The sequence below is a fragment of the Giraffa tippelskirchi genome, chromosome 9, assembly GCF_054371585.1.
Source record: "Giraffa tippelskirchi isolate mGirTip1 chromosome 9, T2T-mGirTip1v1.2.pri, whole genome shotgun sequence".
Lineage (NCBI taxonomy): Eukaryota > Metazoa > Chordata > Mammalia > Artiodactyla > Giraffidae > Giraffa > Giraffa tippelskirchi.
This window is the reverse complement of record NC_137283.1, coordinates 56910046-56934493: the sequence shown is the minus strand read 5'-3', so window position 1 is coordinate 56934493 and position 24448 is coordinate 56910046. Positions and strand designations below refer to the sequence as shown.

The 24448-nt window shown below is 50.9% G+C and overlaps 1 protein-coding gene across 26 annotated transcripts in view; it reads left to right on the top strand.

Annotated features, from left to right (window-relative positions):
- Positions 1–24448, top strand: part of CFAP92 (cilia and flagella associated protein 92 (putative)) — a 31691-nt gene that overhangs the window by 309 nt on the left and 6934 nt on the right. For 12 of the 26 annotated variants that reach the window (XM_081526534.1, XM_081526525.1, XM_081526523.1 and 9 more), the window contains exons 2-12: positions 403–685; positions 5921–6111; positions 6714–6918; positions 8012–8143; positions 8985–9057; positions 10251–10363; positions 14128–14274; positions 17249–17433; positions 18242–19140; positions 21899–22093; positions 22543–22846. In XM_081526534.1, the coding sequence (XP_081382660.1) occupies positions 424–685; positions 5921–6111; positions 6714–6918; positions 8012–8143; positions 8985–9057; positions 10251–10363; positions 14128–14274; positions 17249–17433; positions 18242–19140; positions 21899–22093; positions 22543–22846 (2706 nt within the window). In that variant the 5' untranslated portion in view covers positions 403–423. Of the gene's footprint in view, positions 1–384; positions 686–5920; positions 6112–6713; positions 6928–8011; positions 8144–8981; positions 9058–10250; positions 10364–14127; positions 14275–17248; positions 17434–18241; positions 19141–21898; positions 22094–22542; positions 22847–24448 lie in introns of all 26 variants that reach the window. The other 14 variants (XM_081526522.1, XM_081526532.1, XM_081526521.1 and 11 more) reach the window with 5 other exon arrangements.

Genomic DNA, 24448 nt, shown 5'->3' with positions numbered 1-24448 from the left:
GGGCGTGCTGTCCCCGGATGACAAGCTCACACTGGGCTTGGGCACAGCAAACCCGAGGCCGGCTTTGTGGGAGCAAAGGGGGCTTCCTGGGGAATGGGACTCAACCTGGAGCAGGGCAGCCCCCTGATGAACTCTGGTGAAAGGAGGAACACCTGGGGGTGGGAGGGTGGGCCGCCAGCTGGAGAAACTGGCTGTGCTCATTATCGTGATTACTGACGGCACCATTTTCTGTGTGTCCTTCAGTCTTGACTGGGTTCTCTCTGCGGGCCGGGCAGTGTCCGAGGCCTTGGCTGGTCACTGGGGATTGGGGCAGGGCACGCGAGGAGGAGGGTGGGTCCCCTGCGGGATGCCGGCTTCCCTTCAGAAGCCCTGGGGTGACCACAGCGCCTCCCTTTCCTGCAGCCGCCTGGGCCTCCCTGCAGCATGTCGCTGCAGGCCTGGGAGTGGGAGGATGAGGACCAGGCCAGCATGGGGCCCGTGTCCTCCATGGGCAGCTTTCACCAGTCTGGGAGTGAGTGTGAAGCCGACGAGTACCTGAAGGACAGGGCCTGGGCCCAGGAGTCGGACTCAGACCACCGGCTCAGCAGTGCGTCCTCGGAAGGGCCCGCCAGTGCCATCAACTCCGACGTGCCCCACGTTGTCCCCTGCAAGTTCGTCATCTCTCTGGCCTTCCCGCTGACCCTGAGTAAGTGTTAGGGCAGAATTCCAACGTGCTCTGCAGAGAAGGGGTGCACCACTGACCTTTTCCCATGAGTTTGAGGCTCCCCTAAGTGGGGTGGCCGATGCCAGGAGCAGAGGTCCAGAGAGAAACCGTCACCTTAGGGCCCACTGTGGGCCAGGCAAGAGAGGGGTTGTACAGACTGCACAGACAATCCTCTCAAAGTCCCAAAAAGCTCAGTTCAGTTCAGTTCAGTTGCTCAGTCATGTCCAACTCTTTGCGACTCAGGCTTCCCTGCAGTGCACCAGGCCTCCCTGTCCATCACCAACTCCTGGAGCTTGCTCAAACTCATGTCCATCAAGTCGGTGATGCCATCCAACTATCTCATCCTCTGGCGTCCCCTTCTCCTCCTGCCTTCAATCTTTCTCAGCATCAGGGTCTTTTCCAATGAGTCGGCTCTTCACATCAGGTGGCCAAAGTATTGCAGTTTCAACTGCAAGATCAGTCCTTCCAATGAATATTCAGGACTGATTTCCTTTAGGATTGACTGTTTTGATGTCCTTGCAGTCCAAGGGACTCTCAAGAGTCTTCTCCAACACCACAGTTCAAAAGCATCAATTCTTCAGTGGTCAGCTTTCTTTATAGTCCAACTCTCACATCGATACATGATCACTGGAAAAGACATAGCTTTGACTAGACGGACCTTTGTTGGCAAAGTAATGTCTCTGCTTTTTAATATGCTGTCTAGGTTGGTCATAGCTTTTCTTCCAAGGAGCAAGCATCTTTTAATTTCATGGCTGCATTCACCATCTGCAGTGATTTTGGAGCCCCCCAAAATAAAATATGTTTCATTGTTTCCATTGTTTCTCCATCTATTTGCCATGAAGTGATGGGACCAGATGCCATGATCTTAGTTTTCTGATTGTTAACTTTTAAGCCAACTTTTTCACTCTCCTCTTTCACTTTCATCAAGAGGCTCTTTAGTTCTTCTTTGCTTTCTGCCATAAGGGTGGTGTCATCTGCATATCTGAGGTTATTGATATTTCTCCCAGCAATCTTGATTCCAGCTTGTGCTTCATCCAGCCCAGCATTTCTCATGATGTACTCTGCATAGAAGTTAAGTAAGCAGGGTGACAATATACAGCCTTGACGTACTCCTTTCCTGATTTGGAACCAGTCTGTTCTTCCATGTCCAGTTCTAAATGTTGCTTCCTGACCTGCATACAGATTTCTCAGGTGGTCTGGTATTCCCATCTCTTCAAGAATTTTCCACAGTTTGTTGTGATCCACACAGTCAAAGGCTTTGATGAAGTCAATAAAGCAGAAGTAGATGTTTTTCTGGAACTCTCTTGCTTTTTCGATGATCCAGTGGATGTTGGCAATTTGATCTCTGGCTCCTCTGCCTTTTCTAAATCCAGCCTGGACATCTGGAAGTTCACGGTTCACATACTGCTTGGAGAATTTTGAGCATTACTTTACTAGCAAGCAAGATGAGTGCAATTGTGCAGTAGTTTGAGCATTCTTTGGCATTGCTTTTCTTTGGGATTGGAATGAAAACTGACTTTTTCCAGTCCTGTAGCCACTGCTGCAATTTGTAGGTTTGTTGGCATATTAAAATAAATTCGACACACAGGATGGAATACTACAATATACAGGTGTCTAAAACAAACAACAACAAAGTAAAGCCAAGTCTGCTCATATCCTATAAGATATCTGAGATATACCATCAAATTTTTAACAGCATCATCCTTTAGGATTTGAAATAGCTCAACTGGAATACCATCACCTCCAGTAGCTTTGTTGTAGTGCCTGGTGATGTTATTTATGCTTTCTGCAGATAAAGAAGAGATTAAGGCATCCACCCCCACCCCCCGCCATAAACTGATTGTGAATCCCCTAATTCTGGGTTTAAATGCAGATTCTCAGATATATGGGATCAAAATCTACTTGTCGATTTTTAATGATGGCCATTCTGATCAGTGTGAGGTGACACTTCATTGTAGTTTTGATTTTTCATTTCACTAATGATTGTGATATATGGAGCATCTTTCCATGTGCCTCTTGGCCATCTCTGTGTCTTCTTGGAGAAGTGTCTATGTTTTCTGCCCATTTTTTGCTTGGGTTTTTCTTTTTTTGATATTAAGCTGTATGAGCTGTTTGTATGTTTTCAAAATTAATTCCTTGTTAGTAGAATTGTTTGCAAATATTTTCTCCCAGACCATAGGTTGTCTTTTCATTCTGTCTGTGGTTTCCTTCGCTGGGCGAAAGCCTTTAAGTTGAATTAGGTTCCATTTGTTTAGTTTCTTTTTTATTTCCATCACTCTAGGAGATGGATCCCAAAAAATATTACTGCAGTTTATGTCAGAGAGTGTTCTGCCTCTGTTTTTCTCTAGAAATTTTAGAGTATCTGGTCTTATATTGAGATCTTTAATCCATTTTGAGTGTAGTTTTGTGTATGGTGTTAGAGAATATTCTAATTTCATTATTTTATATGCAGCTGTCCAGTTTTCGGGCACCACTTATTGAAGAGATTGTCTTTTCTCCATTGTATATTGTTTCCTCTTTTGTTATTTATTAGGTGACCATGGGTGCCTGAGGTTCATCTCTGGATACTCTATTCTGTCCCACTGATCTGTATTTCTGACCTTGTGCTATTACTGTAGTGTTTTGATCGCTATAGCTTTGTTGTATAGTCTGAAGTCAGGAAGCCAGATTCCTCCAGCTCTGTCCCTCTTTCTCAGTAATGCTTTGGCTATTCGGGGTCTTTTGTGTTTCCATTCAAATTTAAACATTTTTTTGTTCTAGGTACGTGAACAATGCCGTTGACCATTTGATAGGCATTGTGTTGACTCTGCAGTTTGCTTTGGGTGTGTGGTCATCCTAAGAGTACTGCCCCTTTAATCCAGTTACACATGGTGCATCTCCCCGGTTGTCTGCAGTCTTTCATCAGCACCTTACAGTTTCTGGAGCACAGGTCTCTTGCCTCCTAACGTAGGTTTATTCCTCAGTATATCGAGCAGTTCTCCATTTTTTGACATATCTTTTTTGTTGTCCTACTTGAAATATCCCCCCGGGATGATTAATTTCAGCATCGCCTTGTAGTTCTCTTGATGACTGCTTCAGATATTTTGTAAACTGTTTGGTTAGATGCATCCCATGTTCAAAACTGACCTATCTTTTCTTGGCAAATTGAACTTTTTGTCACTGTATGTGACCTCCTCTATCCATAATGGTCCTTTTTATCTTTGGTCTGTTGATACCATGCAAACATGCAAAAGATACCTGCAAACTCTCCCCAAAAGAATACTGGTGGTTATTTGTTCACCTTCAACCTTCACATCTCTTAGACTTGTTTTCCTTATTTTGGCCCTCTCTCCAAAGGCGTTTATAAAATAGGTCGCTGTGCAGCTCTACTCAAGAGACCTTGCCTGAAAGTATTTTTACAGCATCAGTATCTTTGAAGAACCTGTCTTTGGTTAGGTATAAAATTCTAGCTTCAATGTTTTTTCCTTAAATACCTGAATATTTATGAACTTATCCATGAATGTTTATGCAAGTTGTTTGTTTTAGAAAAATGAGACCCTATGTATCCTATTCTACAACTTGCTTCTTAAAAATTTGATGGTACCTCTCAGATATCTTATAGGATATGAGCAGACTTGGTTTTACTTAGCGTTGTTTGTTTTAAACACCTGTATATTGTAGTATTCCATCCTGTGTGTCTAATTTACCCTACTCTGTATTGGCGAACATGTCAGTTGTTTCCAATTTTTTGGTCACGATTATTCAGTAGACATCATTGTATGTACACTTCTGGGCATATGTGTGGGTCCTTGTGTAGCCTGAATTTCAAGAAGTGGAATTGCTGGGTTTAAGATGTGTGTTTATATTTTTTGGATTGTTGTTCAGTCGCTCAGTTGTGTCTGACTCTTTGCGACCCCACAGACTGCAGCATGCCAGGCTTCCCTGTCCTTGACTGTCTCCCTGAGCTTGCTCAAACTCATGTCCTTTGAGTCGGTGATGCCATCCCACCATCTCATCCTCTGTCGTCCCCTTCTCCTCCTGACCTCAATCTTTCCCAGCATAAAGGTCTTTTCTAATGAGTCAGCTCTTTGCATCAGTGGCCAAAGTATTGGAGCTTCAGCTTCAGTCCTTCCAATGAATATTCAGGGTTGACTTCCTTTAGGATTGACTGGTTTGATCTCCTTGCTGTCCATGGGACTCTCAAGAGTCTTCTCCAGCACCACAGTTTGAAGGCATCAGTTCTTCAGGGTCAGTCTTTTTTATTGTCCAACTCCTACAACTGTACATGACCACTGGAAAAACCATAGCTTTGACTAGATGGACCTTTGTAGGCAAAGTATTGTCTCTGCTTTTTAACACGCTGCCTAGATTTGTCATTGCTTTTCTTCCAAGGAGTAAGTGTCTTTTAACTTTTTGGATAGCTATTGTTGCATTCCCGCTGACCTGCTGTAGCATTTGCGAACCTGTGAATAGGAAATGAGAGTGTGTGTGTCCACTTGCTGGCCCATGGTGGCTTGAGTCTGAAGGCAGGTCTGTGAAACGCTGCTAGCTTCCTCATCACCTCCCCCCTTCGCCAGCATTTCTACTGCCCCTGAGGACGGCTGTGAGAAGTTCATTCCTGAAGACCTTTGGAGGCACCTCCTTTGTACAGCAGCCTCCTGAGCAATAAACTGTTGAAATTTTACAGTGACAGCTTTACATGTTGTCAGTTTTATAGAAGGCGGCTCAGAGGAAGCCTGATGGAGTTCCTGAATCATCTTCTCGCGGTGTGTTAAGACTCAGCTCCGGTTGACAGTCAAGGGCAGGCCTGGGAGGCTGTGCCCCTTGGGCAAGCCCAGACTCACTTTCATGTGTCCTGCCCTCCCTGCCACCCCACACCTCGCAGCTTCCTTGGTGAGGTTTTGGTGGGCTCAGCCTGGGGTGTCTGCCAGCTTTGCCCCTGTGCCTCCCTGCTCACTGCAGGCTACCCGCCCCCCCGCAAGCCCCTAGCCTGTTGTCTTGTTCACGCCGCTGATGTTACACAAATCACATTGTGCTGTGATGTTTGGCTTTAACACCTGTACAGAGATGCTGACCTCAGAGTCATGAGCGGAGGACCCGACACACATCTTCACGCCACGCGGGTGGCTGCACAGGGCCCCCCAGCCTCCGGCTCTTCTTGGAAGCAGGGAGTCTTGGAGACGGCTGTGCTCTCCCACGTGAGGTTAGGACGGGACTCACTCCATCTGTATCCTCTAGGTCATAAAGGGAAATTTTCGACTTTGGTTGAAAAATATAGGCGACAGCCTAAAACGGACAAACCTGTTGCAAAGGTTCACCATTACTACCACATCGAGTACTTCCTCCTGCCCGATGATGGGGAGCCTAAAAAAGTCGACGTGTTGGTGTTTCCAACCTTGGCCAAAGTGTTCCTGGACTCGGGAGTAAAGGTGAGCGTGTGTGTGTGTGTGTGTGTGTGTGTCTGTCTGTCTGTCTCCGTGTGTGTGTGTGTGTGGTCTTGCATGTAGTCTGATACCCACAAGAAACAGCGGGAGCCACAAAGGATGCTGGCTTCCCCTGGAACTTGCTGGAAATTCAGGACCTTGGCCCCCCCACGCCGAGATCTACTGAATGGCAATGTGCATGAACCTAATAATAGCAACCCAAGGATTTTCTATGCAGGTCTTTTCAACCTAATAATTTCTTTTGTGTTTCCAAAGTTTTGGCAGCTCTTGCTGTTTCTTTGTATGTGTGCACGTGAGTACGTGTGTCTACACGTGTGTGTGTGTGTGTGCATACCCACCGCCTGCACACGGGCTCACTGCACTAGGGCAAGGCTCTGGGTCCGGATGGAGAGCCGCTGGGAAGGACATTCTCTGCAGGAATTACTTTTATTTTTCCGAGGAACCCAGAGGTGCACGGCCCCCTTTCATGGCACCCATTTCCTGATTCCCGATGTGAGCTGGGAGCCGGGAGAGGTCAGGACACAGACAGACAGATCTGGCGGAGGGCCAGATCTCGGCCCCTGAGAGTCTCCTGTCCTTTCACACAGACCATCAGGCCATGGCAAGAAGGGGACAGGGTCTGGGTGTCGTGGACCCAAGCTTTCAACATCAACGTGACAAAGGAGTTACTGAAGAAAATAAATTTTCACAAAATCACCGTGAAGGTCTGGGACACCAAGGAAAAGGTTTCGAAAAAAGTCAAGTATTATCGGCTAAAGCCTTCCGGGTTTATGGAAGATGTGGGATCTTTCGGTAAGTCAGGTGTCTGTGTTTGACTTGAAACATTTCCAGGACGTGGTGGCGTCTCACCAGTTAACAGCAGGAAGCCAGCGTGCCTTTGTTGGGCGCATCTGGCCCTCTGGGGGCCAGTGCTGGCGTCCGTCAGCACAGCGACACCTCCATCCACCCTCAGTGCTGGCCGGCGCCCGCTTTGAACGCCCAGGTCGTGGCTGGCTCCTGCTGTGCCTTCCACTCTTGGCCACCGCTGCCCCCAGCCCAGTGCCTGCGTGGGGACCCTGCCTGCGCGTGGCTGTCCCGGGGCTCTCTGCCCCTCACCTGCCTGCTCTCTCTGCACGCACGTTTTTTCCTGTCTCCCCCACCCTGCTCCCTGACCTTCCTGTATCAGCCCTGACACCCTGGCGTTTGGCAGCTCTGCAGCTTTACACGGCTGCCCACCGTCTTTGGGAACCAAGTCTGACGTCCGAGTCCAGTCTCGAAGGCGTCGTGCCCCTGGCACCCCAAGCCTTCTTTCTCATCGTCCCCATCCCCTTCACCCTGGGTCCAGCCCTGGCCCCTGAAGACGCGAGGCTTCTCCGCACCGCAGGGCCAGCCTCGAGGCTCCAGGGGCTCTTGGCCTAATTTCTTGTTCCCAGAGTGTCATCCATCTGCCAGTGCTGCTCCCGGTCTGCCCTCTCTCTCCCTCTGCTCTGCTCGTCCGCCGGCCCGCACGTGCTGGGCACTGCCCTGTCCGCCCCCCATTCACTGACAGATGGGAGAGACCCCGAGGGGTGTCGCCCTTGCCGGGGATCCCGCCTTTGGTAAAGGATGGGTGCCCTGACCACACGAGGGTGACAGAAGCGTCTGTAAGATGGGCAGGTGGCGCCTTCCTTCACGCGCAGGGTGCGCTTCTAACGCAGCCCCGGCCCCGGCCTAGGGACCTCGTCTGGGATAAGCCGTTCCAGCCGAGGTTGGCATGTCCTGCTGTTTGGAGGTGGCTCCCCCAGGAGGGCAGCGGCCTCCTCTGTCTTACTGCTCCAGCGCCGGGACAGGGACGCTCATCTAGTGGGCAAGCAGTGTGCCTTTCTGATGTGCCGAGTCACCGATGCCGTCTCCTCCTATGTTCTAGAGGAAGTGAAAAATTTGGTTTTAAGTCAGAGAAGATTGTCTGAACAGGGCGTTCATGTCAGAGAGGAGCTGTGCCAGGACCACATACCAGAGAAGCTCGAAAAACCGACACGATCCTTGAAGCCAGTGCACGGTGAGTGGAGGCGACCTTCGGGGGTCCGCTGACCGCAGACCCGGGTGGGGAGGGGGCGTCCGCCAGGCGCCTTGTGCTCCGAGGTGGGTGTGGTCCCCCCCCAACCACAAATCACTGTTGTTGATTCTTTCTTTTTGGTCACTTACAAAAAACCCTTCTCTAAATGTAGACATTATATACGTTTTTGTTTGTTTTTTAGAATAGTCAGTAAATACAGAAAAGTATAAACCGGGCAGGGAACATCATGGATCGTTCAGTCACCAGGAGCAAACATTGCAATATTTTGGTTATCCGGTTATGGAAGATTCTTTTGGTTTTGTGCTAAGATTTTTTTTTTTTTAAATATAGATGAGGTTATTCTGGGTACATAATCTTCTAGTCTGAGATGATTGCATCATCACCTTCTAGTTCCTTAACGACTTTCCATAAACTTCATGCGTGGTGGCTTCATAGTATTTCACCCGCTAGTACCTCTGTGATTTGCTGAGCTGTTCCCTGTCGGTGGGAACAGAGGAAATTGGGTGTGTTTCCAGGAGCCTCTAGTGTAAACGGTGCTGAAGCGGCCTGGTGAATAGACAGTGGGCTTCTTTTTTGTTCTCTGTGGAGTATTACATAAGGACTTAGAGGCCTTCTCTTGCCTCCGTTTGTCCAAATAATCATAATTATCTGTATATTCACTCATTTAGTCGTGTAGTATCCACAGACATTTTGCTGAATGCTTGGAGACTGCGGCTCAGGGGCTGGCATTGCAAACGTGTCCAGGGCCCTGGTTCCTGGTGAGCTCGTACAGGGCAGGAGGCTTAGAGACGCTGGCTCATGTTGTCGGGTTCTCTCCCAGCAGATATGGAAACTCTTCCCGAGAACCCCGAGGACCATGAAAAGCCATTCAGGTCGGAAGAGCTTGCCACAGTCCAGTAAGAAGGGCCCCGTGCTGTTTTGGGGGTGTGGGAAAGGAGCCTCCTCTTCTTCTTGCCCTGCAAGCCCCTCTCCCAGAGTTGCGGGGAGTTTTGGTGGCTTCACTTCCCCGGGAGCTCGTGCCGCCCAGGTGGGAGGCACGGAATGGAGAAAGGCACTCTGAGTCCTCTCAGCCCGTGTTGGGCGTCAGGCCCCTGCCTTTGCTGCCGTAGTGAATTTCATATCATCCTCACCTTTGTCACTCTAGGGAGTGGCATTACCATCTCCATTTTCTCCATAAAGGGACTTTGCGGCTAAGTAATTGGCACAGAGTTACAAAACTAGAATCCTTAGGAGGCCTTGGGGTGTTGGTAAAGCCAGGATCCCAACGCATACCACTGGACAGCTGAGTCCACTGCGTCTCCGCCTGGGAGGGCAGTTGCTCCCAGACCTCCTGGAGCCTAAGGGGGGACCAGAGAAGGAGACTGTGGGGACGCTGTGGGGACCAACGGGAGAAGGGAGATCTACCTGGTGACTTGGGGGGATGGCATGGGAAGGACCAAGAGAACTGTCATTTAAAAAAAAAATTTGTACTGAAGTCCAGGTGATTTACAACATGGCATTAGTTTCTTTACAGCAAAGTGACTCAGAACACATCATTTGAAAATGTTGGTTAAAAGTTTTTTTGCAGGAATTTATAGATTTATTTGGAGAGAATTGACATTTTTACATGATGAAGTTCCCCCATCCATGATCATGGTATATCTTTTCACCTAATTCTGTTCCTCCTTTATGACTTTTAATATAATAGGGTTAATTTTTTTCTTCCTGTAGATGTTGTGGGTAATTCCTGTAAGTGAATTCCTGGATATTTTAGAGTTTTCAGTTGATTTTGAAAAAATCAATAATATATTTTTAATCATCATAATTGATAGTGCAAGGTTGTCTGCAGAGTAGCAGCCTCATCATTAGTGGGAATTTGTTAGAAATGGGAGTCTCAGGGCCACCCAAGGCCTCTTGAGCTACAATCTGCATTTTATTCAGTAACATTCCCTGGTGACTTAAATGCATGTTGAAATTTTAGAGGCAGTAGTTTAAAGGAAGACAGTGTCATCTTTTTGAGAATCTACTTACATTCAATCCAGTAAATAGATTCTTAGCTCCGATCCCTAATTTGTCTCTTTCCTTTATTTTTCTCTTTGTGCATTTCTAGATGGGGTGCTTCCAAACCGGTTACTTCTTTGGCAGGGGCAACCATGATGGAGTTGAAGGAGCTAATTGAGAAGCCATCATTGGCAAACCTGTTAGAGAAGCAGAAATTTCAGAGTAAGTCAGGATGGGATTTTGGAACTTTATAGTATGACTGGACCTGAAAGAGAATTATGAAATGTTTCAAATTCAGAATTCTTCAATAAGGTTGCCATGTTAATCAAAACTGAAAATACTCCGTGCAGTTTTTAACTTACCCAGTCTCTCTCACCATCTGTCCGTCCATTGAGCCATCCGCCCTTTTTTGCCACCAGTATTTCTGTGCTCCTGGTCCACTGTGTCATGTGTATGTGCTTAGTCGCTCAGTCCTGTCTGACTCTTTGCGACCCCATGGACTGCAGCCCGCCAGGCTCCTCTGTCCATGGGATTTTTCAGGCAAGAATACTGGGGTGGGTTGCCATGCCCTCCTCCAGGGGATCTTCCCAGCCCAGGGATCAAGCCCAGCTCTCCCACATTGCAAGCGGATTCTTTACCATCTCAGTCACCAAGGAATGGGGGACATGAAAATCTGTAATACTGACCAGAGACGTCCAGAAAATTAATTACCCCTCTGTGTGATCGATGCTCTGTAGGGTAGATATGTGGGCTGTGGCATGTGTGGAGAGACTCTTTGGAAGCTGAGAAGGTGTGTGCTTCTTAGGGTGGAACCAGGGAAACTGCATCCCAGGTCCCAGGAGCTGCTCTCGGAAGCGTGTATACGACAGTCAGGCTCCCAGCGAGGATCCTCGGATCCCTGAGTCCACCTCCTCCTTGGCTTAGATTTCCTCACCAGGTTTTCAGCAAACTGTTGAGTTTCCAGTGTCCTAGAGCCAGCACACAGGACACGCCCCCCCCCCCCCCCCCGTTTCCCATTCACTCTGCTGTAACTGCAGCAGAGCATCTCCTTAACCCATCCCTGGATCGGGAAGATCCCCTGGAGGAGGGAATGGCAGCCCTCGCCAGTGTGCTTGCCTGGAGAATCCCCACGGACAGAGGAGCCTGGGGGCTACAGTCCATGGGGTCGCAAAGAGTCAGACATGCCAGGGAAGCCCTGACACCTGCCTCTTTTTCTGTGATGTATTTTTGTCAATACATGCTATTTCACATCCTAGAAGATGATGCTGTGAAAGTGCTGCACTCAATGTGCCAGCAAATCTGGAAAACTCAGCAGTGGCCACAGGACTGGAAAAGGTCAGTTTCCATCCCAATCCCAAAGAAACGCAATGTCAAAGAAAGTTCAAACTACCACACAATTGCACTCATCTCACACGCTAGCAAAGTATTGCTCAAAATTCTCCAAGCCAGGCTTCAACAGTACGTGAACCGTGAAAGTCCAGATGTTCAAATTGGATTTAGAAGAGGCAGAGGAACCAGAGATCAAATTGCCAACATCCATTGGATCATCAAAAAAGCAAGAGGGTTCCAGAAAAACGTGTACTTCTGCTTTATTGACTTTGTCAAAGCTTTGAGCGTGTGGAACAATATGAAAGAGAGAGGAATACCAGACCACCTTTCCTGCCTTCTGAGAAATCTGTATGCAGATCAAGAAGCAACATTTAGAACTGGACATGGAAGAACAGACTGGTTCCAAATCGAGAAAGGAGTACATCAAGGCTGTATATTGTCACCCTGCTTATTTAACTTCTATGCAGAGTACATCATGAGAAACACTGGGCTGGATGAAGCACAAGCTGGAATCAAGATTGCCGGGAGAAATATCAATAACCTCAGATATGCAGATGACACCACCCTTATGGCAGAAAGTGAAGAACTAAAGAGCCTCTTGATGAAAGTGAAAGAGGAGAGTGAAAAAGTTGGCTTAAAACTCAACATTCAGAAAACTAAGATCATAGTATCTGGTCCCATTACTTCATGGGAAATAGATGGGGAAACAGTGGAAACAGTGAGAGACTTTTTTTTTTTTTTTTTTTTGGCTCCAAAATCACTGCATATGGTGACTGGAGCCATGAAATTAAAAGACACTTGCTCCTTGGAAGAAAAGCTATGACCAACCTAGACAGCATATTAAAAAGCAGAGACATTACTTTGCCAACAAAGGTCTATTTAGTCAAAGCTATGGTTTTTCCAGGAGTCACGTATGGATGTGGAAGTTGGACCATAAAGAAAGCTGACCACTGAAGAATTGATGCTTTTGAACTGTGGTGTTGGAGAAGACTCCTGAGAGTCCCTTGGACTGCAAGGAGATCCAACCTGTCCATTCTAAAGGAAATCAGTCCTGAATATTCATTGGGAGGGCTGATGCTGAAGCTGAAACTGCAATACTTTGGCCACCTGATGTGAAGAGCCGACTCATTGGAAAAGACCCTGATGCTGGGAAAGACTGAAGGCAGGAGAAGTGGGCAGCAGAGGATGAGATGGTTGGATGGCATCACTGACATGATGGACATGAGTTTGAGCAAGCTCCGGGAGTTGGTGATGGATGCTGCAGTCCATGGGGTCGCAAAGAGTCGGACACGACTGAGCAACTAAACTGATTGACTGATGCCAGTCTGGCCCCTTCGCCCCTCCTGGCCTCGCTAAGAGACATTTGAATGGTCACCAGTTTCGTATTGCTGCCAGCGGCGGTGACCGTCCTTGCTGGGGGCTCCAGCACACAGGCAGGAGGCTCTGGGTGCCTCCCCTGCAGGTTTCTGGGTGTAGGACATGCTCGCTGATCACTCTGGAGATGCCGCTGGTTTAGTCCTGGTTGTACCTCTTTGCCCTCCTGACAGTAGATCCGAGAATTCCCACTTCCCTTCTGTGTCACCCTTGCGTCACCCTCGCTTGGCCCAGTCAGGGGCCCAGTTCCTGATTCGTGGGGTCGGGAGCATCTAGGAGTCATCGCCTTATTTGCGTTTCTTCATTTATGTTGTTCTGTTGGGTGGAAATGATTTTTCCTATTGATCCCCAAGCCTTACTTTTTAGGGTCTTTGGAATAATTCTGCTTGGTGTGACTCACTGTAAACACTCCAGGCTGGGATGTACCTTACGGTGTATCTTACCTTTTCCCTTCACGTAGGGTGCCTTGTCATGTGGACCAGGCATTCACCTCTTCTTCCCTTGGGGAACAGTTTAGAAACCTGTGCTTATCCAGACGGCAGTCTGGTCTCCCACGTGTGCTTCTAATGGGTTTGAAGTTTTTCTTTTCCACCTTCCGTCTGCAACTCATTTTGCATATGGCATGAGGTGCCCAGTGGTTTGATTTGCCTCCAGATGGATAGTCAGTATCCTTAGTCACCTAGTCCATCCTTTCCCACTGATCTGAAGTGCTCCCTTGGGCCTCTGTCATGCCTGTCTTTGTGTGTGTCTGTCTGTTCCTGGGTGTTTGCCCAGAATGTTCTGTTCCATTGGTCTTTCTGCCACAGAACCAGTAGCTTGTGGTTTTAGTCACCCAGGCTTATGCGTCTTATCATCTCCTTTTTCGTCTTGATCTGAGCTGGGTTCTGGGCTGAGCCTCTCACGGACGATCCCCCCTCTCTCTCTGATAGACAGGGGGGTTGAGGCTCAGAGTGGTTACGGCGGTTGCCCCGTCGGAGGCAAAGAGCTGGATCTGGACCTTTGATGGCTCAGCTCCAGGGCCCAGCCGTCAGCCCTGCGCCGTGGTTAAGGGCCAACGTGGAGGAGAACTGGGATGTTTTCCGTGGCTGGTGGCATCACGGCAGGCTCTGGGCAGCGGTGGGTGGGAGGACTGGGACACCCCCCAGTCGCCTCCTGCGTGTAACGCCGGCCGGCCTGCTGACCACAGGTGGACGCCGCTGGGATGGGGCAGGAGCGCGGAGAACAGCCTCTGACTCCAGGGAGCTCCCCCCACCCCCCACGTTCTTCCCTTCCTCTGATTTCAGTTAAACAGAAAGAGTCAGACGGCAGGAGGAAGATCCCGAGGAAGAGGAGGAAGTCTCGAGTGGAGGAGGACGTGGACGTGAGGCTGGCGGGCCGTGCGAAGCAGGGCAGCTTCTCCATCCAGCTGGAGGTCCTGCCGCTCCTGGCAGGTAGGCGGGCCTGGGACGGGACACCCGCGGTGACCGTGCCCCTGCCCTGTGCCACCTCCGCCAAGTGGGGGTGAGCGTCCTCACGGTACAGGGCGGGAAACGGAGGCACAGAGAGGGCAAACACATTGTCCGAGATCACACAGCGAGCAGGCGGACCCAGGATTCCAACGTAGGTCTGACTGCCAAGTCCAGGCAAACGTGTGAGGGTAACAGACGGCCCAGTTTTGTTTGCGAACTAAAATGCAGCTTTGTAGGAACACGCTCCTAAAGGCATCCAGTACAGGAAATGTGAGGTAAGCAGCATTTATGTCTTGCCGCTGGCTTCTCATGACAGACTCGGACCCAGTGAACTGGTGGTGCTGGTGATGCTGATACAGGGCGTGCTGATCACTGTCACGGTTTTTTCAGTGAGGAATCTGAACTCAGAAGTCAAACAACTTCCCTGAGGACACACAGCTTAGGGGCAGAACAAGGGTTTGAGTCTTGCACTTTGCAAGATCCATCCCAATTTATAAACTAAGTTTGATTGAAAATACATAGGTATTCTGTCCATGGGCTTAGATGATGGAAAAAATCAGCTGATTGGGTAAAATTATCTGACTTTGTCTTAAAAAGGTAACACGGAGGGAAGCCTCCTCGTTTCAGAGAAAGGAATCTCAGCCTCACTTCACTGTGGGTTTTTTGACCATCAGGGTGAACTATCGCTGCTTCTGGCTTATCTGAAGGCAGCTTAGGTAGACTCAGAGGTCACTCTCCAGGTTCAGGGATGCTGGGAAAATTCCTGTTCCCACAGGCACTTGGGTTGAAGTTGATACGTTTTGAGCAAACAGTCTTAACGTTTTAGTTCTCACTTTCAGATAGATTTTTGAAAATCAGTTCCACCCAAAGTGAGCTTTCAGGGACTCCTCACACAGCATGCCTCCACGCAGCCGCCATGAGACCCCCACCTGGGGCAGCATTTTGGGTTCACGCTGCTTTGGTCTTGAACGCGAAGGCCGCTGCTGCTCCAGGTGGGTGGGCCCCGGGGACCGGCCTAACTGGCTCCTGACTTTGCAGTGGGGGGAGGGGGACGCCCAACTGAAGACACACTTGCTGGAGTGACATGTCTGGCAGGTGAAGCTGAGAGGTGTGGGGTCCTCTCCCCGTAAGCTCTGCCGTGATGGCCTTGTACACGGTGGCAGTTACTGCAGGAGTGACATGCCAGCTGTGAATTCTGGCTCAGCCGCTTCCCAGCAGGTTGCCTGCTTTCTCTGAGCCTCAGTGTCCTCATCTGTGAAATGGGGACGGTGACTCCCTTCCTCCCAGGGGTGTAGAAAGGATCACAAAAGATGCTGTGTGTGAACGGCTCTACAGGGAGCCCTGCCCACGGCAGGATCAGATAGGTTGCTGGTGAGGAGGCTGCCCCTTTACCAGGATGTCTGCTGACAGGGGAGCGGCACACAAGGCACTGGGCCTCCAGCGAGGGAAGCAGGAGGATCCCTGCCCCCCGGCACCGATGCCACGGTTTGTGGTCACAGACTGCAGATGGCTGTGGCTCATCAAGCCAGTTGTAGGTTTCTTTTGATCTGTGGTGTGGAGAAGACTCTTGAGAGTCCCTTGGACTGCAAGGAGATCCAACCAGTCCATCCTAAAGGAAATCAATCCTGAATGTGCATTGGAAGGACTGATGCTGAAGCTGAAACTCCAGTACTTTGGCCACCTGATGTGAAGGGCTGACTCATTGGAAAAGACCCTGATGCTGGGAAAGATTGAGGGCAGGAGGAGAAGGGGACGACAGAGGATGAGATGGTTGGATGGCATCACCGATGCGATGGACATCTGAGTATGAGAAAACTCCGGGAGTTGGTGAAGGACAGGGAGGCTTGGCGTGCTGCGGTTCTTGGGGTCGCAAAGAGTCGGACACAACTGAGCGACTGAACTGAGCTGAACTTGCATTGGAGAGTCCCTCTAAACTAGACAGTCTTCTATGAAAAGGCTGACGAAGTCCTAGAACACAGGTCATAATCAGTGATGGCCTTAAGCAGTTGGTCTGTTGCAGAGAGTCATGAGGGCACGGGGAGGGGGTCCCCCAGGAGGTGCCCGTGGTCCCTGTAGACGTGCCCCTTTTGGGCCCAGGACTTGTTCTGGAAGCAGCTACTGTGAGTGCGAGTGCCCTAAAAATATGCTTAGCAGCATCGTGAACAGAATCGAATCAGTCTTTCCGTGCACGCAGCCTGTGCTAGCAGAGCCCACGAGTCCGTCACCTTTCCACACGTAACCCGTCATCATCCTCTTCACCCTACAAGGGGTAGAATCTCTGCCCCTCTTGCACACGAGGATATGGAGCCTCAGAGCGTGTGACTGGTTGTAGGTCACATGACGACTAACAGATCTCGGGTTTGAAACTAACCAGGCCTCTCTGCTTGCAGAGCTGGAGCTTAGCTTTTTTTTTGCTTTCCCCAGTATGTCTCCTCCCGGTGAGATGTTTGGGACCCTTTTAGGAGAAAAGTGTTCTCCCAGCCAGCATGCCCTGTAGCAGGCCAAGTCCCACTTCCTGTCTGTAGTCACATTACTGCAAACCCGCAACTGATGAGCTGACACGCCACAAATAGCGAAGGCCGTGCGCCCAGAGCCCCTGCCCTGCAACAAGAGAAGCCGCCCCCACGACCAGCCGGAGCGCCGCAAGCAGGGAGCAGCCCCCGCTCAGCTGCAAGCAGGGAAAATCCACGCGGCCGTGAAGACCCAGCACCCAGCCCGGCCAGAAATAAAGAAATGAAAACTTTTTAAAAGGGCACACACTTAGATCGTCTTAGGGAATGTATGAGGCCCCAGGGGAGAAGCGGGTGGAGACACGGTGCCTGCAGGCGTCTCCCAGTTGCAACCGGCATCTTGAGTCTGCCTCCTTGAGCTGTAGGTCTGTCTGCGGCTCTCAGTTCCTCCGTCCACCTGTCCTTGTCTCTTTGGGAACCGTCTCGCCCTGCGTGTGTGTCCTCAGGATGGCAGTCTGTCATGAGCCACGGCAGCGGGAGATCGGCCAACGTCTTGGATTGTTTCTTGACGCTGAAAACAGAGGTTCCCCTCATGACGGAAGAGCAGAAGCAGGATCTGAACCCCATGACCATAAAGATCAAGTGCGTTTCCTCCCTCCCGTCGCAGCCTGTGCCCATCAGCCAACTAGAGGTAAGCGCGAGCCGGGCCGGCTGGTGTCGGGGCGGCTCTTGCCAGCCGTCTGCCCCGCTCACCACTTAGGGTCGCTCAGCCAGGCGCGGAGGACATCAGCTTCCTGGGGCCAGGAGTCCCCCAGCCTGAGGTCTTTCAGTGTGAATTCTCTGAGGCCAGGGGGGGAAGTGGATTTCTCCAGAAAGTTTTCTTTGTTATTTCTTCTGGGTACCTGGGAAGCCATACCAACCCACCCAGGATTATTTTCAAATAATTTTCAGCATCGGCCTTTATTTCATGAAGATAAACAATGCCCTGGTACTAGCCGTGTGCATTGGGACCACACGCTGTGTGAACGGGCAGTTTCTGATGATAGAGTCTCAGCATGTGCAAGGTTCCATTTCCGTGTGGACACAGGCCTGCGCCTGCCTCTGCCTCAGCCTGCCAGGCCTCTTACACCCAGACCCCAGTTCTGCGTGGGCGCTTTATATGCTCAGGGTGACCCGTGCCAGCCCCCCACGTGCCTGTCTGGGACACACGGGTTCCCTGTCCTGAAGGCCTCTCCTCTCCGCCTTCTCCGTGCCTGGCCCTGGGACGGGGGGGGGGGACTTCGGGGCTCGCTGAGCCCTCCCAGCCGGCAGCTCGGGGCTGTGCGCTTGGCCCTGGGTCCTCGCAGCAGCGTGCAGAGCGGGCTCTGTCCTCAGGGTTTGTGGATGATGCACCGAACACCACAGGGGCTGTCGGGGGTGGCGGGTGCGTGGCGATGAGCCCGGCGGTGGGGGGGAGGGGGCTGGGGACCGGGGGTGACCAGCGGCCCCACCGTCCGCAGCGGCTCTGCAGCCCTGTGTACTGCAGGTACCAGTTCCACAGGGCCCCAGTGCACCAGACCGAGGGCCAGCCGCACGGGAGCCACGTGGACTTCCGGGACGTCAACGTCATCTTTCTGGGGGCCATGCACCCCAGCGACCTGAGGGAGTACCTGGAGGGGCCCCCCATGGTGGTGGAAGTCCACGACCGGGACCGCAAGTCCGAGAGCTATTCCCGCAAGCCCACCCTCTTTGGGGAGGACCCCCTGGATGCGTACCTCAACCTCCAGGCCCTCATCTCCCCCAGAGACACGGAGAGCAACCCCTTTGACACCCAGGAGAAGATGTGGGACCCACACGGAGTGGCCCGGGTCAGCTTCGCCGACCTCCTCCTTGGCCACAAGTACCTGAACCTGGTTGCCCCTGTGCACGGCTGCGAGCCCTGGGCCGCCCCCCTGGGCCATGGCCGCAGGAGCGGGGACACGGCGGGGCCCCGGGTCCCCAGGGACGGCCCGCCACCCGGCCTGATGCCGCCGGGGGACTACCTGGAGGCCAGCTGCCTGCTGAAGCTGCGGGTGGACGTGGCGGTGCCACTGCGCATCGGGCCTGGCGACGCCGACCCCGCGCTCTCCCAGTTCGGCCGCGTGGTCTTTGTGTTCGAGTCCAGGCGGCCCTCCCTGCTGCACAGCCTCCTGCAGGACATCACCATGATCAACGCCAGGGCCCTGGCCCTGGACTCCTACCCACTGGAAGACATCCAGCAGATCCTGTCCGCCTTCAAGATCCGGGTGAAGACCCAGGAGCAGCCCGACCTGGACGTGCTCACCGGCATCCACCTGCTGGACGGGAAGGTCCACCTCCTCGTCCTGGAGGGCCTGGCCGACCACGGTCTCCAGCGGCTGTGGGACCGTCACCAGAGCCGGTACGTGGGCCGCCTGTCAGGGCGGTGGAGAGGGCTTTCAAAGGCAAGCTCAGGTTCAGCGTCGCCGCCGGTGGGAGGCATCTGTTGATTCAGTGTCGTGTGTGTGTGTGTGTGAGACTCAGTCGCATCTGTGTCTTTGTGAGCCCATAGACTGTAGCCCACCAGGCTCCTCTGCCTGTGGGATTCTCCAGGCAAGAATACTGGAATAGAGAGCCATTCCCTTCTCCGGGGGACCTTCCCGACCCAGGGATCAAGCACTCTTGATCAAGGTCTCTTAAATCTCCTGCACTGGAGGTGGGTTCTTTACCACTGAGCCTCCAGGGAAGCAATGGACACTTTACAATTGAACTAGACTGCAGTTGTCTCTTCTTACTCAGATTTCACCAAAAAAATCTTTTGGTTGTTCATTTTAGTTTTCAAATTTCACACATAAGTGAAAACATGATGTGTTGGTCTTTCTCTGACTTACATCACGAAGCACAAGATGGGTCCATCCATCTTGGTGCACGTGGCCGAATTTCATCCTCTTTCGTGGCTGCGTAATACTCCAGTGTATCTGTATATCACAGCTTTATCCTTTCATCTGTTGATGGGCACTTAAAACAGCCATACCCGGGCTGTTGTAAATTGGGGTGCATATATATTTTGAAAGTGTTGTTTTCATTTTCGTTGGATAAATATCCAGGAGTGGAATTGCTGGATCATCTAGGAGTTCTATTTTTAATTTGTTGAGGAACCTCCATACTGTTTTCCCTAGTGGTCAGTTTACATTCTCACCAAAAGTATACCCAGGTTCCCCTTTTCCACATCCTCACCAATGCTTTATTTCTCATCTTTGTGATGATAGCCATTCTGATAGGTGTGAGGTGCTCTCTTGTGGTTTTGATTTACATTTTCCTAATAACTCCAATACTTTGGCCACCTGATATGAAGAGTTGACTCATTGGAAAAGACCATAATGCTGGGAAGAATTGGGGGCAGGAGGAGAAGGGGACGACGGAGGATGAGATGGCTGGATGGCATCACTGACTCGATGGACATGGGTTTGAGTAGACTCGGAGTTGGTGATGGACAGGGAGGCCTGGCGTGCTGCGATTCACGGGGTCGCAAAGAGTCGGACACGACTGAGTGACTGAACTGAACTGAATAATAATATTGAACATATTTTCCTATACCTGGTGGCCATGTGTGTAGCTTCTTTGGAAAAATGCCTATTCAGGTCCTGTGCCCATTTACTAATTGGGTTGTCTGGTTTTCTAACAGGAGTTGCATGAGTTCTTCATATATTTTAGATACTAATCCCTCATCAGACATATCGGAGAAGGCAATGGCACCCCACTCCAGTACTCTTGCCTGGAAAATCCCATGGATGGAGGAGCCTGGTAGGCTGCAGTCCATGGGGTCGCTGAGAGTCGGACACGAATGAGCGACTTCACTTTCACTTTTCACTTTCATGCTTTGGAGAAGGAAATGGCAACCCACTCCAGTGTTCTTGCCTGGAGAGTCCCAGGGACGGTGGAGCCTGGTGGGCTGCCATCTATGGGGTCGCACAGAGTCGGACACGACTGAGGTGACTTAGCAGCAGCTTAGGAGCAGCATCAGACATATACTTTGCAAGTGTTCTCTCCCGTTCAGCTTTTAAGTTGGATTAGGTCCCATTTGTTTTATTTTTGCTTCTGTTTCGCTTGCCTGAGTGTGTGTCTGTGTTTAATCACTCAGTTGTGTCCAACTCTTTGTGACCCTATGGACTGTGCCCCACCAGGCTCCTCTGTCCATGGGAGTCTCCAGGCAAGGATACTGGAGTGGGTCTCCATTCCCTTCTCCCGGGGAATCTTCCTGACCCAGGGATCGAACCCAGGTCTCCTTAATTGTAGACAGATTCTTTACTCGCTGAGCTACCAGGAGAGACAGACCAAAAAAAAAAATATTTCTAGGACCAGTGTCAAAGAGGCTACTGTTCTCCTAACAGTTTTATGGTTTCAGGTCTTGTATTTAGATCTGTGATCAATTTTGAGTTTATTTTGTATATGGTGTGAGAAGATGTTCTAATTTTCTTTTTTGACATGTAGCTGCGCAGTTTTCCCAGCACCACTTCTTGAAGATACTGTCTTTTCCTCACTGTATATTCTTGCTTTTCTTGTAGAAGAAAAATCTATTTTTAAGAAGCTAAGTTGTAAAGCTTTCAGATAAGATAGGAGGACATATCATGACCTCTGAATAAAGACTTCTTAAATAAGACAGAGGTATTAGAATAAAGGATAAAAATGACAGATTTGGCTATATTAAAATGAATAACTTCTGTTCATCCAAAGACACCATAAAAATAAGCCACAAAGTGAGAAAAAAAAAAGTATTTGCAACGTATGGAGCTAGTACTCTTGAGTGGGTAGAAATGCCTGTGAATGAATAAGAAAACAAGACACCCCAGTGGAAGAATGGGCAAAAAACCTGAACAAGGATACCAGCAAAGGGGGACCCGCCCCCCACAACTCAACACACAGACCCCCGCGGTGGGCAGTGCAGGCTGCCTGTAGCTTCCCCAGGTTCGAGGAGATGGAGGACCTTGAATGCAGGACCACTGCGGGCCCAAGGGGCGCGGGAGGGGCGGGGAGGACGCAGGGTTCGGGGGGCGAGTCGGCGGGGGCAGGGGTGGGGGCCGGGGGTGGGCGCTGGGGCCGGAGCCGTCCGGTTCGCGGCGTTTCCTGCGCCAACATCCCTGGCAGAGCCCGGAGCCGGCTGGCACGCTCTTGCCTCGCAGGGTCCCGCGGGCGGAGCAGGGTCTCTACAAGGCGCTCTACAACTCGCAGCTACGCTTCTGCCGGCGCCTCTACGCCGACCTGGAGACGGTCCTGTACCGCGTGCGGCTGTTCCGGCCGCTGAGGCAGCTGGTGAAGCACGCGGCGCTCTACGTGCGCAACGCGGTCCCGCCGCACGTGTTCCAGGCGCTGAGCAGGTGCGTGCGGCCGCGCATCCCCGGGCCCCGGAGTCGGCCCGGCCCTAAAGGAGGGGGAGGGCCGGGAGACACGGGGGCGCCCCTGTGCCCCTGTTGGCGGGGTGATTGCTCCGTCCTTCAGCTGTGCTGACGCGGGGCTCTCTACCTAGTGCCCTGCCCCTGGGCAGGAAGGAGCCCTGAGCCCCACACCCCTTCGAGCAGCCTGTTGAGGACCTTCCGGGCACAGTGGGGCGGGGCTTGATGAGAGGTGGGCAATAAGGCCACCTGAACTGGAGAGAGAACCCGAGCGGCAGGAGGTGGGGGGCTGGGAGGACCAGGAAGGAGGCATCCTCCCTCCTCCTGCTTCCGTGGGCGTAGCAGACAGAATCGCCCTCCCCTGGTGAGATGGGGGTGCTCAGATCTGCGGTGCCAGGTGGGTGAGGCTGAGCGGGGGCACTTCTGCTTTCCAGGATCTACTGCATCTGCCGTTACAGCTCCAGGCTCAGGGAGGTGATCACGGGAGACCTGCTGCCCTCCTCCGCCATGATCAAGGAGCTGAGCCAGGAGTTTGGGATGCCCATGTCCCAGGAAGACCTCACAGAGCGGGAGCTGCTGGCCGTGGCTCCAGCCCCGGCCCCGGCCCGGAGCCTCTGGGAATTCCAGAGCCGGAAGTCCACCCTCACGTCTGAGATCCACGCCCACCAGGAGAAATACCTGCAGTGGCGGAACAGCGTGATCCTGAAGAGCAGAGACCAGAAGCGGAGCCTGATTAAGGTAGGCGCTCCCCGCTCCCGGCTGCGAGCCTTCCCGGACCGGGGCCGTGCGGCCGTCTGTGAGGGACCCCCAGCCTCCGGCCTGTGTGTATCCTCCTGCCCGGGGATCCCAGGCCAGGTAGTACTCGGTGAAGGGCACGACCACGCCAGGTTTTACATTTCCTCCTTCCCTTAAGGCCCTGGCATAGCTCATGCTTCCTCAAAGGGCTTTTCCCTTGGCCCCAGAGGTCACCACAGAGAAAGCTCTGTGTGTGTGACCTCGCTTAAGCTGCCAAGGTCGTGGATACTGTGTGATGTCTAAGCAACACAGGAGATAGAGTAATCTGTGTTAGAAAATGTGAGTGTTAGAAAATGTGAGTGGACAGGAAGAGAGCAGGAGACTCCGAAGCTGGTGAGGAGAAGGAAAGACAGGTGTGTGGTCTGATGGTCAAGGACCTCCCTTAACCAGTACCAACCAGAAGGGCTTAAAAACCACCACCGTCTGAGTAGGCCTTGAACTCTGTGTGGGCCTCTGGTCTGCGTGGGTGGAGCCACTGCCCTGTTCCCTGACCCTCCTCTAGCGAAAAAACATCTTTCAGAAGTTTGTAACTTTTATATCTGTGAGCTCCTTATGAAAAGCAACAAGGAGGTTGTTTCTTTACATTGGTGTTCCCGTTCTTAGGTTTTCCCAAAAGAAACACTTCTTGGATTCTTTACCAACCTACTTTTACTGTTTACCTAATTCATTAGTTCAATTTTTACTTTTTATAATGTTTTAAAACATTTTCCCTATTTGTTTTTAATGTCTTAGGAATTGCTACTTTAAAATACTTTTAGGTATCTATTCATATTAAGATCACTAATTGAAGCCCAATGATTATTTAATTTTTCCTATTTATACTAAGATGTAACTAATACTAAAATCCACAAAATCTATACGTTTTCAGTGCCCTTAAATCAAACCTTAGATTTCTCAATAGTTTTTTGGGCGTGCACAACCACTGCATTTCAGTTGAAGAATATATTGTTGTCACAAGGAGTCCTTTGTTTGCCACGGTCAGATGCTGTTAGCACTCCAGCCCCACCACAGTCCCGCCAAGGAGTCCAGGATGGAAAGGTTCCAGGGACGGAATACCAGCCGGGGCCAGAGAGGTCGGAGGGGATAAACTAAGCATGACTTCTCTTTATTTTAATTTCATGCTATTTTTATGTAGCAGTAGAGTCCATCTGAAATATGATGCTTGTTCGCAGTGTAAAACCACCTGATTTAGTTATGACATATACGTACAGTATAGCTATTCTTCTGGGATTCTTTAGCTATAGAGGTTATTTCAGAAGCACAAGAATAGTTTCCTGTGCTGAACTTCAGGTCCTTGATCCTGGATTATCTATTAGAAATGCAGATTTCTCTGTATATGTTAATCTTCAACTCCGAATTCATACTGGCCACTCAAGGTACCCTTTTGAAACCCTATGTTTGTGTTGGAAAGCTGGGAGTTTCTGGTTACTAGTCATTTTGATGTTTCCATTTTGCTAGAATGGAAATCATATGCTATGTCTGGCTGACTTGACATACCATATGATCCTTCAAGGTCCAGCCCTGTGGCTACCAGTGGCATAATCA